Here is a 13,204-nt window from a genome sequence, read left to right as displayed (position 1 = left end):
AAATGCTTTTGCTTCCCTTCCCCGGATGCTTCAGTGAAGCCGTGGGGGGTAAGGACCGCTGTCATTGAAATGCACCCGTGCATTTACTCAGGGTGCATCACAAGGCATGAATTTGGTGCCGCGGAAGGGGCTTTTCAGGATCCCTATTTTTCTTGCTTTAAAAATGATGGAGGCACAGTTTCCAATCTATCTCAGCGGTTAAGAGCCCACAGAGTATCCATGAGGATGTGGCTTTGATCCCTGGCCTCGTTCAGGGGATTAAGGATCCAGTGTTGCCGCAAGCTATGGTGTAGGTTGCAGATGCTTGGATGCGGTGTTGCCGTGGCTGGCTTGGATGCGGTGTTGCCGTGGCTGTGAGGTAGGCCAGCAGCTGCAGCTTGGATTCAACCCCTAGCCTGGGAACTTCCATATGCCACAGGTGAGGCCCTAGAAAGAAACAAAAAATTATGGAGGAGTTCCCTGGTGGCCTAGCGATTAAGGATCCAGCACTGTCATGGCTGTGGCACAGGTTCAGCCCTTGCCCTGAGGGTGTGGCAAAAAAATTATGGAAAATTTGGGGCAATAGAAAGAAAATAAAAGTATTTTGTAATCTTGACAGTGTGAAGATAAATACATAATTTTGACTTATATGTTGTATATTGAGTTGTTTTTGTTTTTTGTCTTTTTCTAGGGCTACACCCACGGCATATGGAGGTTCCCAGGCTGGGGGTCTAATTGGAGCTGTAGCTGCCAGCCTACCCCAGAGCCATGGCAACTCGGGATCCGAGCTGTGTCTGCAACCTACACCACAGCTCACGGCAACGCCCTATCCTTAACCCACTGAGCGAGGCCAGGGATCGAACCCGCAACCTCATGGTTCCTAGTTGGATTCGTTAACCACTGTGCCACAATGGGAACTCCTGTTTTGTTTTGTTTTGTTTTTTTTCTCTTTAATGGCTACACCTGCAGCATATGGCAATTCCCAGGCTAGGGGTCAAATCGGAGCTGCAGCTGCCTGCCTACACCACAGTCACAGCCATGCCAGATCTGAGCTGCCTCTGTGACCTATGCCACAGCTCCCAGCAATACCGGATCCTTAACCCACTGAGCAAGGCCAGGAATTGAACCCACATCCTTGCAGACACTGTGACAAGTTCTTAACCCACTGAGTCACAATGGGAATTCTGAGAAATTTTTTTATGTTTGTACAAATATATAGCTACGGATATATACATGACATATCTATGTATATTTAGAAACCTTTCTGCATGGGCAAAATTTGGTGGTTTTTCAGTGTTCTTTCAACTAGCCTCTTATGCATAGACATTAGCCGTATTCTTTTATTTATTTTTTTTTTATTTTTATTTTTTGTCTTTTTAGGGCCACACCCGTGGCATATGGAGGTTCCCAGGCTAGGGGTTAAATCGGAGCTGTAGCTGCTGGCCTATATCCCAGCCACAGCCACACCAGATCTGAGCCATGTCTGCGACGGACACCACAGCTCACAGCAGTGCCGGATCCTTAACCCACTGAGCGAGGCCAGGGATCGAACCCATATCCTCATGGATTCTAGTCAGGTTCAGTTCGTTAACCAGTGAGCCACGATGGGAATGCCTTATTCTTTTTTTTTTTTTTTTAAGAAAACCCTGCTTTGTCATTTTACTGTGTATCATAATTATCATCTTCGTAAAAATCCCTAGAACTTCAATTCCTGGGCCCAAGTGGGTGGCCTTTTTCAGGTAACGCTTGTGACACATTGTTACCAAGCTGTTCCTGAGGCACTGACACTGGCCATATGGGAGAGTATCTACTTTAAAAAGAGTAGAATTTCATCTATTTAAATTATACATGTAATTTATGTATAAAGGACACAAATGTGTCATTGGAATGATACACGGAGGAGTTCCCACCATGGCTCAGCGGAAATGAAACTGACTAGTATCCACGAGCACATAGGTTCGACCCCTGGCTTTGCTCAGTGGGTTAATGATTTGGTGTTGCCGTGGCTGTGGTGTAGGCTGGCAGCTACAGAGCTTCAATTTGACCCCTAGTCTGGGAATCTCCCTATGCTGCTGGTGTGGCCCTAAAAAGGCAAAAAAAAAAAAAATTGTACATGGAATTTCTTTATTATGTATATGAAGGAGCTGGATGTGTGTACACAGGCATACATATATCTGTGTGCTGTAAGTTCCATTGCTTTATCACTGGACAGGCTGATTATTTCAGACCTTTAGTTTACATTGTCCTGTTTTTTCTTACATTAAATATCATGTTTCTGGTTGATGTCTTTTACCTAACTGGCTGCTAATTTTTAAAATTAATTCATAGTTCTCGTTTGTCTTCAAAGTAGAAATTTGGGAGTTCCTGTCGTGGCTCGGTGGTTAACAAACCTGACTAGCATCCATGAGGATGTGGGTTCCATCCCTGGCCTCGCTCGGTAGGTTAAGGATCCAGCGTTGCCATGAGCCGTGGTGTAAGTTGCAGATGCAGCTTGGATCCTTTGTTTTTGTGGCTGTGGTGTAGACTGGTGGCTACAGCTCCAATTTGATCCCTAGCCTGGGAACCTCCATACGCCTCAGGTGCAGCCCTGAAAAGACAAAAGACAAAAAAGAAATCTGTCCATCATGTGTATTGCAAATGTGTTTTGCTCAATGGTAACAATTTCACCATATACTGTTGCCTGGTTATATACATATGTAGCCAGTGGTTATATGCATGCATATGTGTGTAAAAGATACATGCATACATGTGCATAGATACGTATATACACAGACACACATGTATATAAATATATGGATACATGGTATGTATAAATGGAAGTGAAACGATAATACATTGTGGATATAGATGGTATAATATGCTATATATATATGCTGTGTATATATCATATATATGCTATATGTATAATAGTATATGTAGTATATACATTGAATATATAGCACATGTATTGTGTATGTCATAAATTTTATAAAAATGTATTTTTATAGAATGATATAGTGTATATGTTGAATATATAAACATACATATATTCACATATATGCATGTATTTTATGTTATATATATATAACACATTTTATTTACTATATATATAACAACACATATATATTTTTTCTTTAATACATATGTAAAAAATTAGTGAATCGATTCCAAGTCCCGTTGAGGAATGCAACCTCTTCTCTAATGCCTTAAAGCCAAACAGATGTTCCAGCGATGGGAGCCTATTTGAGAGTTCCCAGTCAGGCTGGGTGGACCCTTGCTTCAGTGCAGCAGGCTGGACCCTCCATGGTCTTTCGGCCAAAGGTGCTGTTTGCAGGCGAGCGGCGTGGGGCTGCCCTTGCTTTGCCACGGCTCCCGCCCACCCACCTTCCCGCAGAACTGCCCTGAGCGCCACCCTGTGCTCCCGCCTGCAGGGTGATTGACGGCCGGGACCTGCTGCCTTTGCTCCTGGGGACCGTTCAGCACTCGGACCACGAGTTCCTGATGCATTACTGCGAGCGCTTTCTGCACGCAGCCCGGTGGCACCAGCGGGACCGTGAGTGGGCCGGGGGAGGGAGTCCCATCGGGGTCTCCTTTCTCGTTCTCCTGCTTCATTATGGCTTTTGTTCCTCCGTTATGTCCCTCTCTGTATCCTTCTTCTCGTGCCAGCAGCATCCCCTAACTGCCCATTGCCCTCTCCTTATGGGAAGGGAATTCTTACTTTCGGTCTAGGCAGGATTTGTGGGGTCATGTATGGCTTTCCTACCTCTCCCTGGGTGTGAATGAGCGACAGTTTTGTCCATCACACGCCCGCGCGCGCGCGCACACACACACACACACACACAGAGTCACACTAACGTCATGACACACACCCTCGCACACACTCAGCTGGCCTAATCTTCCCCTTTCAACTCTCTTCTCTTAATCTAGAGACATGTTTCCATGTGTCTTTGTGACCCCAGCTCACAATTGCTGTGATAATGATCACTATAATATAAGCCACAATTGTGCCAATCGCATAATTTTTGAGACTAAAAATTTTCTGGGCCACTTTGGCCCCATGGTCCTTTGGCCCCATGAGCCACAATGGGAACTGTGAATTCCCATAACATTTTCATCACTCCAAAAGGAAACTCCAAACACATTAAATAATCACTCCCCCTCCCCCCACCCCTGGTACCAGAAACCCACTTCCTGTCGCTGTGGACTTGTCTGTTCTGGATGTTTCCTATCCATGGAATCACACACCATGTGTCCTTCTGGGTCTGGCTTCTCTCCCTGAGCATCATGGGTTCAAGGTCCATCCACATGGCAGTGTCAGAGCTTCACTCCTTTTCATGGCTGCATAATACTCCACTGTGTGGGTGGACCACGTGCTGCTTCTCTATCCATCCATCCATCATCCATCCATCCATCCATCCATCATCCAACCATCCATCCATCCATCATCCAACCATCCATCCATCCATCCTCGGACATGTGGGCAGTTTTCAGCTCCCAGCCAGTGTGTGAATAACTCTGCTCTCCATCAAGGCATCCTGCTTCTCCTCACCAACCGTCCCCAATTCTTGCCACTCCTGCAGGAGGGACAGTATGGAAAGTCCACTTTGTGACCCCAGTGTTCCAGCCAGATGGAGCAGGTGCCTGCTATAACAGAATGGTCTGCCCATGCTTCGGGGACCAGGTCACACACCATGAGCCCCCTCTGCTGTTTGACCTCTCAAGAGACCCTTCTGAGGCCCACCCCCTCACACCAGACACAGAGCCGTTGTTCCATCAGGTCGTGGAGAGGGTCAAAGAGGCCGTGCGGGACCACCAGCAGACACTCAGTCCGGTCCCGCTGCAGCTGGACAGGCTGGACAATGTGTGGAAGCCGTGGCTCCAGCCCTGCTGTGGTCAGTTCCCCCTCTGCTGGTGCGATCGGGAGGCTGACCCCCAATAGCTGCCCGACCCAGAAAGCTGGGTTCCTGATCTTCCCTGCGGTCCAATAAAATGTCACTGTGAAGTGACATCACCGGCTTGTGTGGGGCTGTGCTGTTTCACCAGCTCTAAAGGGGAACGTGGTACCCAACTCAGGTTCGGCGGCTCACGGATCAAGAATTCAACACTGAGGAGTTCCTATCACGGCTCAGCAGTCACTAACCTGACTAGTGTCCATGTGGAGGTGGGTTCGATCCCCAGCCTCGCTCAGTGGGTTAAGGATCCGGTGTTGTTGCGAGCGGAAGTGTAGGTAGCAGTGTAGCTCGGATCCAGTGTGGCTATGGCTGTGGCGTAGACCTCAGCTTCGGCCTGGGAACTTTCATATGCTGCAGATGCAGCCCAAAAAATAAATAAATAAATACACATAGAAAAGAATCCCATACTGGGAGACAAGTGTGGGATGAAAGGAAAGACGGCTTTATCGAGGAAGCCGGCAGTCCTGGGGAGAAGGTAGACTCATGTCCCAACCCTCCACTCCCCAAGTTTTGCTAGGAGATGATACAAGAAAAAGAGGAAAAGGGTTCCGTGCAGAAGAGAGGGTGTGGGGGATGTGATCAGCTCAGGGACTGTCTTCTGATGGGCGGGTGGGGAGGAGTCAGCGTCACCCACCTTCTGGTTCCAGTGGGTCCGGGATCTCCATGCAGGTGGGCAGCATGCAGTTAATGTCTTCCACCTGGTGGGGATTTCAGTGTCTGCCAAACAGCTCCAGGCCATGGCTCTGAACGTCATCTATCAGCCCTGAGGAGGAACCGAAGGTCTTTGACTTTGTTGAAGGGAGAAATGACTCTTTTGTCCTGCTTGGTGGTTTTCCTGTGTTTACCCATTTTCTCATTTCTCTGGTTAAATGTATTCTTTGCCTGGAGTTCCCATCGTGGTTCAGTGGTAGTGAACCCATCCATCCATCATCCAACCATCCATCCACCATCCATCCATCCATCCACCATCCACCCATCCACAATCCATCCATCCATTATCCATCCACCCACCATCCATCCATCCACCATCCATCCACCCATCCACCATCCATCCATCCACCATCCATCCATCCATTATCCATCCATCCATCCACCATCCATCCATCCATCATCCATCCATCCATTATCCATCCATCCATCCATCCATTCACCATCCACCCATCCACCATCCATCCATCCATCATCCATCCATCCATCCATCATCCATCCATCCATCCATTATCCATCCATCCAACATCCATCCATCATCCACCCATCCATCCACCCATTCACCATCCATCCATCCATTATCCATCCATCCATCATCCACCCATCCACCATCCATCCATCCACCATCCATCCATCCACATCCATCCATCCATCCACCATCCATCCATCCACCATCCATCCATCCATTCACCATCCACCCATCCACCATCCATCCATCCATCCACCATCCATCCATCCACCATCCATCCATCCACATCCATCCATCCATCCACCATCCATCCATCCACCATCCATCCATCCACATCCATCCATCCATCCACCATCCATCCATCCACCATCCATCCATCCATTATCCATCCATCCATCCACCATCCATCCATCCAACATCCATCCATCCATCCACCATCCACCCATCCACCATCCATCCATCCACCATCCACCCATCCATCCATCCACATCCATCCATCCATCCACCATCCATCCATCCACCATCCATCCATCCATTCACCATCCACCCATCCACCATCCATCCATCCATCCACCATCCATCCATCCACCATCCATCCATCCACCATCCATCCATCCACCATCCACCCATCCATCCATCCACATCCATCCATCCATCCACCATCCATCCATCCACATCCATCCATCCATCCACCATCCATCCATCCACCATCCATCCATCCACCATCCATCCATCCACCATCCACCCATCCATCCATCCACATCCATCCACCATCCACCCATCCATCCATCCACATCCATCCATCCATCCACCATCCACCCATCCATCCACCATCCATCCATCCACCATCCACCCATCCACCATCCATCCATCCACCATCCACCCATCCATCCATCCACATCCATCCATCCATCCACCATCCATCCATCCACATCCATCCATCCATCCACCATCCATCCATCCACATCCATCCATCCATCCACCATCCATCCATCCACCATCCATCCATCCATTCACCATCCACCCATCCACCATCCATCCATCCATCCACCATCCATCCATCCACCATCCATCCATCCACATCCATCCATCCATCCACCATCCATCCATCCACCATCCATCCATCCACATCCATCCATCCATCCACCATCCACCCATCCACCATCCATCCATCCACCATCCACCCATCCATCCATCCACATCCATCCATCCATCCACCATCCATCCATCCACCATCCATCCATCCACCATCCATCCATCCACATCCATCCATCCATCCACCATCCATCCATCCACCATCCATCCATCCACATCCATCCATCCATCCACCATCCACCCATCCACCATCCATCCATCCACCATCCACCCATCCATCCATCCACATCCATCCATCCATCCACCATCCATCCATCCACCATCCATCCATCCATCCACCATCCACCCATCCACCATCCATCCATCCATCCACCATCCATCCATCCACCATCCACCCATCCACCATCCATCCATCCACCATCCACCCATCCATCCATCCACATCCATCCATCCATCCACCATCCATCCATCCACATCCATCCATCCATCCACCATCCATCCATCCACCATCCATCCATCCATTCACCATCCACCCATCCACCATCCATCCATCCATCCACCATCCATCCATCCACCATCCATCCATCCACATCCATCCATCCATCCACCATCCATCCATCCACCATCCATCCATCCACATCCATCCATCCATCCACCATCCATCCATCCACCATCCATCCATCCACATCCATCCATCCATCCATCCACCATCCATCCATCCATTATCCATCCATCCATCCACCATCCATCCATCCAACATCCATCCATCCATCCACCATCCACCCATCCACCATCCATCCATCCATTATCCATCCATCCACATCCATCCATCCATTATCCATCCATCCACCATCCATCCATCCATCCATTATCCATCCATCCACCATCCATCCATCATCCATCCATCCATCCACCCATCCATTATCCATCCATCCATCCATCCACCATCCATCCATCCATCATCCACCCATCCACCATCCATCCATCCATTATCCATCCATCCATCCACATCCATCCATCCATTATCCATCCATCCACCATCCATCCATCCATTATCCATCCATCCACCATCCATCCATCCATTCACCATCCATCCAACATCCATCCATCATCCATCCATCCATCCATTATCCATCCATCCACCATCCATCCATCATCCATCCATCCATCCATCCATCCACATCCATCCATCCATCATCCATCCATCCACCATCCATCCATCCACCATCCATCCATCCACCATCCATCCATCCATTATCCATCCATCCATCCATTCACCATCCACCCATCCACCATCCATCCATCCATTCACCATCCACCCATCCACCATCCATCCATTATCCATCCGTCCATCATCCATCCATCCATCCACCATCCATCCATCCATCCACCATCCATCCATCCACTATCCATCCATCCACCATCCATCCATCATCCATCCATCCATCCACCATCCATCCATCCACTATCCATCCATCCACCATCCATTCATCATCCATCCATCCATCCATTATCCATCCATCCATCCATCCACCATCCATCCATCCATTATCCATCCATCCATCCATTCACCATCCACTCATCCACCATCCATCCATCCATTATCCATCCATCCATCCATCCATCCATCTACCATCCATCCATCCACCATCCATCCATCCACCATCCATCCATCATCCATCCATCCATCCACCATCCATCCATCCACTATCCATCCACCCACCATCCATCCATCCATCCATTCACCATCCACCCATCCACCATCCATCCATCCATCATCCATCCACCCATCCACCATCCATCCATCCATCATCCATCCATCCATCATCCATCCATCCATCCACCATCCATCCATCCACTATCCATCCATCTACCATCCATCCATTATCCATCCATCCATCCATCCACCATCCATCCATCCATTATCCATCCATCCATCCATTCACCATCCACCCATCCACCATCCATCCATCCATTATCCATCCACCCACCATCCATCCATCCATCATCCATCCATCCATCCACCATCCATCCATCCATTATCCATCCATCCACCATCCATCCATCCATCATCCATCCATCCATCCACCATCCATCCATCCATTATCCATCCATCCACCATCCATCCATCCATCCATCCATCCATTATCCATCCATCCACCATCCATCCATCATCCATCCATCCATCCACCATCCATCCATCCACCATCCATCCATCCACCATCCATCCATCCATCATCCATCCATCCACCATCCATCCATCCACCATCCATCCATCCATCATCCATCCATCCATCCACCATCCATCCATCCACCATCCATCCATCCATTATCCATCCATCCACCATCTATCCATCATCCATCCATCCATCCACCATCCATCCATCCACAATCTATCCATCCATCCATCCATTATCCATCCATCCACCATCCATCCATCATCCATCCATCCATCCACCATCCATCCATCCACCATCCATCCATCCATCATCCATCCATCCACCATCCATCCATCCATCATCTATCCATCCATCATCCATCCATCTATCCACCATCCATCCATCCACCATCCATCCATCCATCATACATCCATCCATCCACCATCCATCCATCCACCATCCATCCATCCACCATCCATCCATCCATTATCCATCCATCCACCATCCATCCATCCACCATCCACCCATCCACCATCCACCCATCCATCCATCCATCCATCCATCCATTATCCATCCATCCATCATCCATCCATCCATCCATTCACCATCCATCCATCATCCATCCATCATCCATCTATCCATCCATCCATCATCCATCCACCATCCATCCATCTGTTATCCATCCATCATCCATCCATCATCCATCCATCATCCATCCATCATCCATCCATCATCCGTCCATTATCCATCCATCCATCATCCATCCACCATCCATCCATCCATCCATCCATTATCCATCCATCCATCCATTCACCATCCATCCATCATCCATCCATCATCCATCTATCCATCCATCATCCGTCCATCATCCATCCATCCATCATCCATCCATCCACCATCCATCCATCCATCCATTATCCATCCATCCATCATCCATCCATCCATCATCCATCCACCATCCATCCATCCATCCATCCATTATCCATCCATCCATCCATCATCCATCCATCTGTTATCCATCCATCCATCCATCATCCATCCATCCATCCATTATCCATCCATCCATCTATCCATCCATCATCCATCCATCATTGATCCATCATCCATCCATCCATCCATCATCCGTCCATCCATCATCCATCCTCAGACATGTGGGCAGTTTCCAGCTCCCAGCAATTGGCAGTTTAACCATCAGACACTGTCTCCAGTCCCAGAGGCTGGACATCTGTGGTCAAGAGTCTGTAGGGCTGGCATGTCTTCTGGGTGTGTCAACAGCCGTCTCCTCCCTGTGTCCTCTCACAGCTGTCCCTCTCTGTGTGTCTGTGTCCTGACCTCCTCTTCTTCTAAGGACCCCCATCCTGGGGGATCGGGACCCATTTATTACCTCCATCCCCTCTTGAAAGTCTCCAAATACATCACAATCCAAGGTCCTGTGTTTAGGGCTTCACTGTCTGAATTCTGGGGACACAGTCCAGTTCAAAATACATCTTCTGCTGGCGGGGTAGGGGTTTGCCTCCCAAGAGTTCTTTCTGTCTCCAGATCCAAAAAACTCCCCCTCTGCAAGCCTGGGGCCACAACAGCCACCCCGTGTTCTTACAGCCACAAGCACCCTCCCCTAAACCCATCCCATCACAGATGATGGGTGGAGAAATTCCAGCCTCCAGCAGAAGAGGCTGCTTACCTCTAACAACCACAGCCAAATCCCTCAGGCTAATTCTGCCCCAAGTCAGTTCCCCTTGGGGGTAAAGAAAGACTTGGTGACCAGGCGTGCATCCCTCCCCCTCCACTCCCTGGGGACCCCAGCTCTTACCCCACACCCATGGTTTATCCAACACCAAACCAGAGTTTTCGGCCAGCTGTACCCTGCGTCCCGGGCCCGCCAAGTCACCCCTGAGGCATTCAGCATGAGCCGTGCTCTGTCACCTCCCTGTGCAGCCCCGTCCACACCGGTCACTGATACTGTGAAGCCACTAGACTCTTCTATAGTGAACTCAGAGCCACAGGACTCGTACTGCAGAAAACTCTTTTTCGTGGTTGCCTGGAGACATGACCAAGCCAAAATCACGAGATTAGGTTGTATGATTTCTCACAAGTACAAAGAACACCAGGGAACCTTCCTTAAAGCAGGGCCTCCCCAACAGAAAAACTGGGTAAGTTTAGAGCTAAGGGTACATACATATTCCTGAAGGGCCATGAGTGGTGCATGCATATTCATGAGGGGGCTCACATGGTGCATGCATATTCATAAAGGGCCATGGGTGGTGTATGCATATTCATGAGGGGGCTCACATGGTACATGCATATTCATGAAGGGGCCTGAGCCGAGGAGAATTCAGCGTAGAATTGGGGCCAAGGTCCATGGAGTCCAAGCTTTAGTGGGCTGAATCACAAGGGTCAGAAAGGGTCACCACTGTCACCTTTAGATTCCAGCTGATTTGGTGGTTGAGCACCTGGGGCGGGGCAGGGGGGTCGTTAAATGCTGCACAACAGCCCAAGAAAGGGCTTTGGGCTGATCTTGACCAAGGAAACACCGAGGAGCCCTTCCCACTGATTTCTTACTTTTGCTCTTATTCTCTCGCCTGAGAAGTTTGTTCTTTGGCTCCTTAAGGTCGCTAATCACTGAGACCTGTTGAAGAACAAGTATGGGGACCAGGCTTGGACCAGAAATGGCTCTCGTCTGTCCAAAAACCCCTGTCTGTCATTCTTACCTGCTTACACAAATTCCCCCAAATAGTACTTCTGGAGCCACTGGCTCCCTGGCCCCATCCCTCTTCCTAAAGGCTCATGCAGGCATGAGTTTTGTTTGCAGGCTTTGTCTGAGTGTCCGCCAGCCTCCTGTTTGGCATGTTTGGGGAAATCTCCCTTCCTTCCAAGGCTGAATGTCTTCAAAGATCAAATCTGGACCCAACTCTTTTTTTCTTATTTGTTTTCTTCCTTCCAATGCAGAATTTCTTTGAAGATCAAATCTGGACCCCACTTTTTTTTCTTGTTTGTTTTCTTTTTAGGGCTTCACCTGCAGCATATGGAAGTTCCCAGGCCAGGGGCTGAACTGGAGCAGCAGCTGCAGGTCTACACCCCAGCCACAGCCACACCAGATCTGAGCTGCATCTATGACCTACCCCAGAGCTCGCAACAACGCCAGATCCTTAACCCACTGAGCGAGGCCAGGGATCGAACCCACATCCTCACGGACACTAGGCCAGGTTCTTAACACGCTGAGCCACATCGGGGACTCCTCACCAGCCTTCATGTGGATCTACATCTGGACACCAGCTTCCTGCCCTCCCTCCAAGCCTCAAAGCTCTCTAGCTGTTCAGTATCTGCTTAAGTTCAGAACCCCGGGATGTAAGGTCCTGCACTGGAAAGGCTCCTCTCAAAGAATCCATAACCCAGGACAAAGACAGAAGCGATACAGATGCCCAAGCACGAATGCTGCTAAATGCATCACCGCAAAAAAAATAAACCACTTGAACTTGCCAAGAAAAAAGCAAAGGTCTTTGCTCCAAAAGACGCAGTGAATTTGGGTGGAGGGGTTCAGGGCTCTGGGTTTTCAACACTCTCAGGATTAGGGGGTGTGTGTGTGTGTGTGTGTGTCGTCTTAGGGCCACACCCTTGGCATATGGAGGTTCCCAAGCTAGGGGTGCTGCTGGCCTGAACCACAGCCATGGCAGCGCCAAATCCTTAACCCACTGAGCGAGGCCAGGCATCCAACCCGCTTCCGCGTGGAACTAGTCTGGTTCATTACCGCTGAGCCGCAATGGGAACGCCTCGGCCTCGGGGTTAGTCTTAAGGCCGCGCAGTCCCCTCTCCTCTGCCCTAGGCTTTTGGTCAGCACAGATTCCACGTGACCATGTGGTAGAACT

At 49.4% G+C, this 13,204-nt stretch overlaps 1 protein-coding gene and 1 long non-coding RNA gene across 8 annotated transcripts in view; one reads left to right on the top strand and one right to left on the bottom strand.

The window, feature by feature from the left end:
• Positions 1-4,969, top strand: part of LOC110257939 (arylsulfatase L-like) — a 23,853-nt gene extending 18,884 nt beyond the window's left edge. For 4 of the 5 annotated variants that reach the window (XM_085009054.1, XM_085009057.1, XM_085009055.1 and 1 more), the window contains exons 10-11: positions 3,390-3,511; positions 4,539-4,969. In XM_085009054.1, the coding sequence (XP_084865180.1) occupies positions 3,390-3,511; positions 4,539-4,897 (481 nt within the window). In that variant the 3' untranslated portion in view covers positions 4,898-4,969. The remainder of the gene's footprint in view (positions 1-3,389; positions 3,512-4,538) is intronic. The other variant, XM_085009056.1, reaches the window with a different exon arrangement.
• Positions 1-13,204, bottom strand: part of LOC110257664 (uncharacterized) — a 24,290-nt gene extending 11,086 nt beyond the window's left edge. Inside the window, exons 1-7 of one of the 3 annotated variants that reach the window (XR_002340586.2) lie at positions 13,087-13,202; positions 12,050-12,354; positions 11,901-11,967; positions 11,631-11,791; positions 11,152-11,379; positions 5,545-5,673; positions 3,018-5,261 (exon numbers count right to left, since the gene is read on the bottom strand). This is a non-coding gene — a long non-coding RNA (uncharacterized LOC110257664). Of the gene's footprint in view, positions 1-3,017; positions 5,262-5,544; positions 5,674-11,151; positions 11,380-11,630; positions 11,792-11,900; positions 11,968-12,049; positions 12,355-13,086 lie in introns of those variants that run through there. The other 2 variants (XR_002340587.2, XR_014836207.1) reach the window with 2 other exon arrangements.

This window comes from Sus scrofa, chromosome Y (assembly GCF_054392235.1).
Source record: "Sus scrofa isolate SSC_HxYL_T2T_F1_AM1 chromosome Y, Sscrofa_HxYL_maternal_Yorkshire_Landrace_v2.0, whole genome shotgun sequence".
In the NCBI taxonomy this organism is placed as follows: Eukaryota; Metazoa; Chordata; class Mammalia; order Artiodactyla; family Suidae; genus Sus; species Sus scrofa.
This window is presented reverse-complemented; position numbering and strand designations above follow the sequence as displayed.